The sequence below is a fragment of the Morone saxatilis genome, unplaced genomic scaffold, assembly GCF_004916995.1.
Source record: "Morone saxatilis isolate NCDOM2014 unplaced genomic scaffold, NCSU_SB_2.0 Contig2, whole genome shotgun sequence".
In the NCBI taxonomy this organism is placed as follows: Eukaryota; Metazoa; Chordata; class Actinopteri; family Moronidae; genus Morone; species Morone saxatilis.
Window position 1 is genome coordinate 11673272 of NW_023339762.1, and position 1189 is coordinate 11674460.

Here is a 1189-nt window from a genome sequence, read left to right on the forward strand (position 1 = left end):
ACACATGTGTTTGTGTGTGTGTGTGTGTGTATGCATGTCAGAGTCTTGCCCAGGCTCTGCTGAGCTGAACCTTGACTGAGGCCCCGTCTAAGATATCAACCTTGACACACTTAGATAGAGTTTGAGATAGCTTGTGGTTGACTGAGCTTCTCTCTGCTTTGTGTTTGTGTGTGTGTATGTATGTGTGTGATTTTGCCTTTCAGTGTGCGGTGACCTGTGGCCATGGCTACCAGATGAGAGCTGTTAGGTGTGTGTCGGGGGACTACGGTGACACGGTAGACGACAGAGAGTGCAACGCAGCGGCAAGGCCCAGAGATAGTCAGGTAAAAAAAATAACTGCTCACACACTCTCCAAACTGCTAAAATAACTAAAAGTTCAACTTTCAAGGCACCCTTATTTGTCCCAGTCGGTGCGTTGCTCTTGGGGTAAAGAAATAAAAACTCATAAAAGACTAACAGAGCACACAGGATTGAATACAGATGTCATATACGTTCATTCATTTTAGGTTCAGGATGCAAACACAAAGCTCATTATAACTGGTTTTAGGGAAATTTCACCGCCCACATTTGGTACAAGGGTTGAATTAGTTCAAAGTTATTTTCACTCTGATTTTATTTAGCAGTTTAAAATAAGCAGGGCCCTCTTGGACAGTTTGGAATATTTTTCCGCTAACATAAAAGAACTGCTAATTATTACTGTGAATCATGCAAGTAAATATGCCATGCCACTTTGGGGCAGCGGAACAAGCTGTAACCGCAACACTGACCTGTTACCTCTAATTTTCTAAACAACCAGCAGATACAAAGCAGTATTAGCATTCATTTGGACTACAAATGAATGCTAATTTATGAACTATAAATCAAGTCTCCGCTAAATCCTGAGGGAAATATCTGGCACTTAAAGCTGCAAAGTACTCCACTATGTTGACCAGCTAGTTGCTAACTTTGTCTGTCTGCCATTGCTGTGCACGGCAGATAGTAGCTTTATCACATCTTTTTCAGTGAAAACAGCCACCTGCTGCGGCTGGTAAGCAGGTTGATCAGAGCTGTAGGAGTAAGTAAGTTGGAAAACAAAAACAAAAAGGCGCTAAAATGCCTCATAGAGCTGAATGAAACTGTAGAGTGAGGCGATAATTCTCAGTGGGTTTTTCACTATGAGCGACTCCTTTCACATCACACATAGTCATTT

The 1189-nt window shown here is 42.1% G+C and overlaps 1 protein-coding gene across 2 annotated transcripts in view; it reads left to right on the forward strand.

The window, feature by feature from the left end:
- Window positions 1-1189, forward strand: part of LOC118330493 (A disintegrin and metalloproteinase with thrombospondin motifs 20) — a 75581-nt gene that overhangs the window by 42945 nt on the left and 31447 nt on the right. For both annotated transcript variants that reach the window (XM_035665038.1, XM_035665039.1), the window contains one exon: window positions 204-323. In XM_035665038.1, coding sequence (XP_035520931.1) covers window positions 204-323 — 120 coding nt within the window. The remainder of the gene's footprint in view (window positions 1-203; window positions 324-1189) is intronic.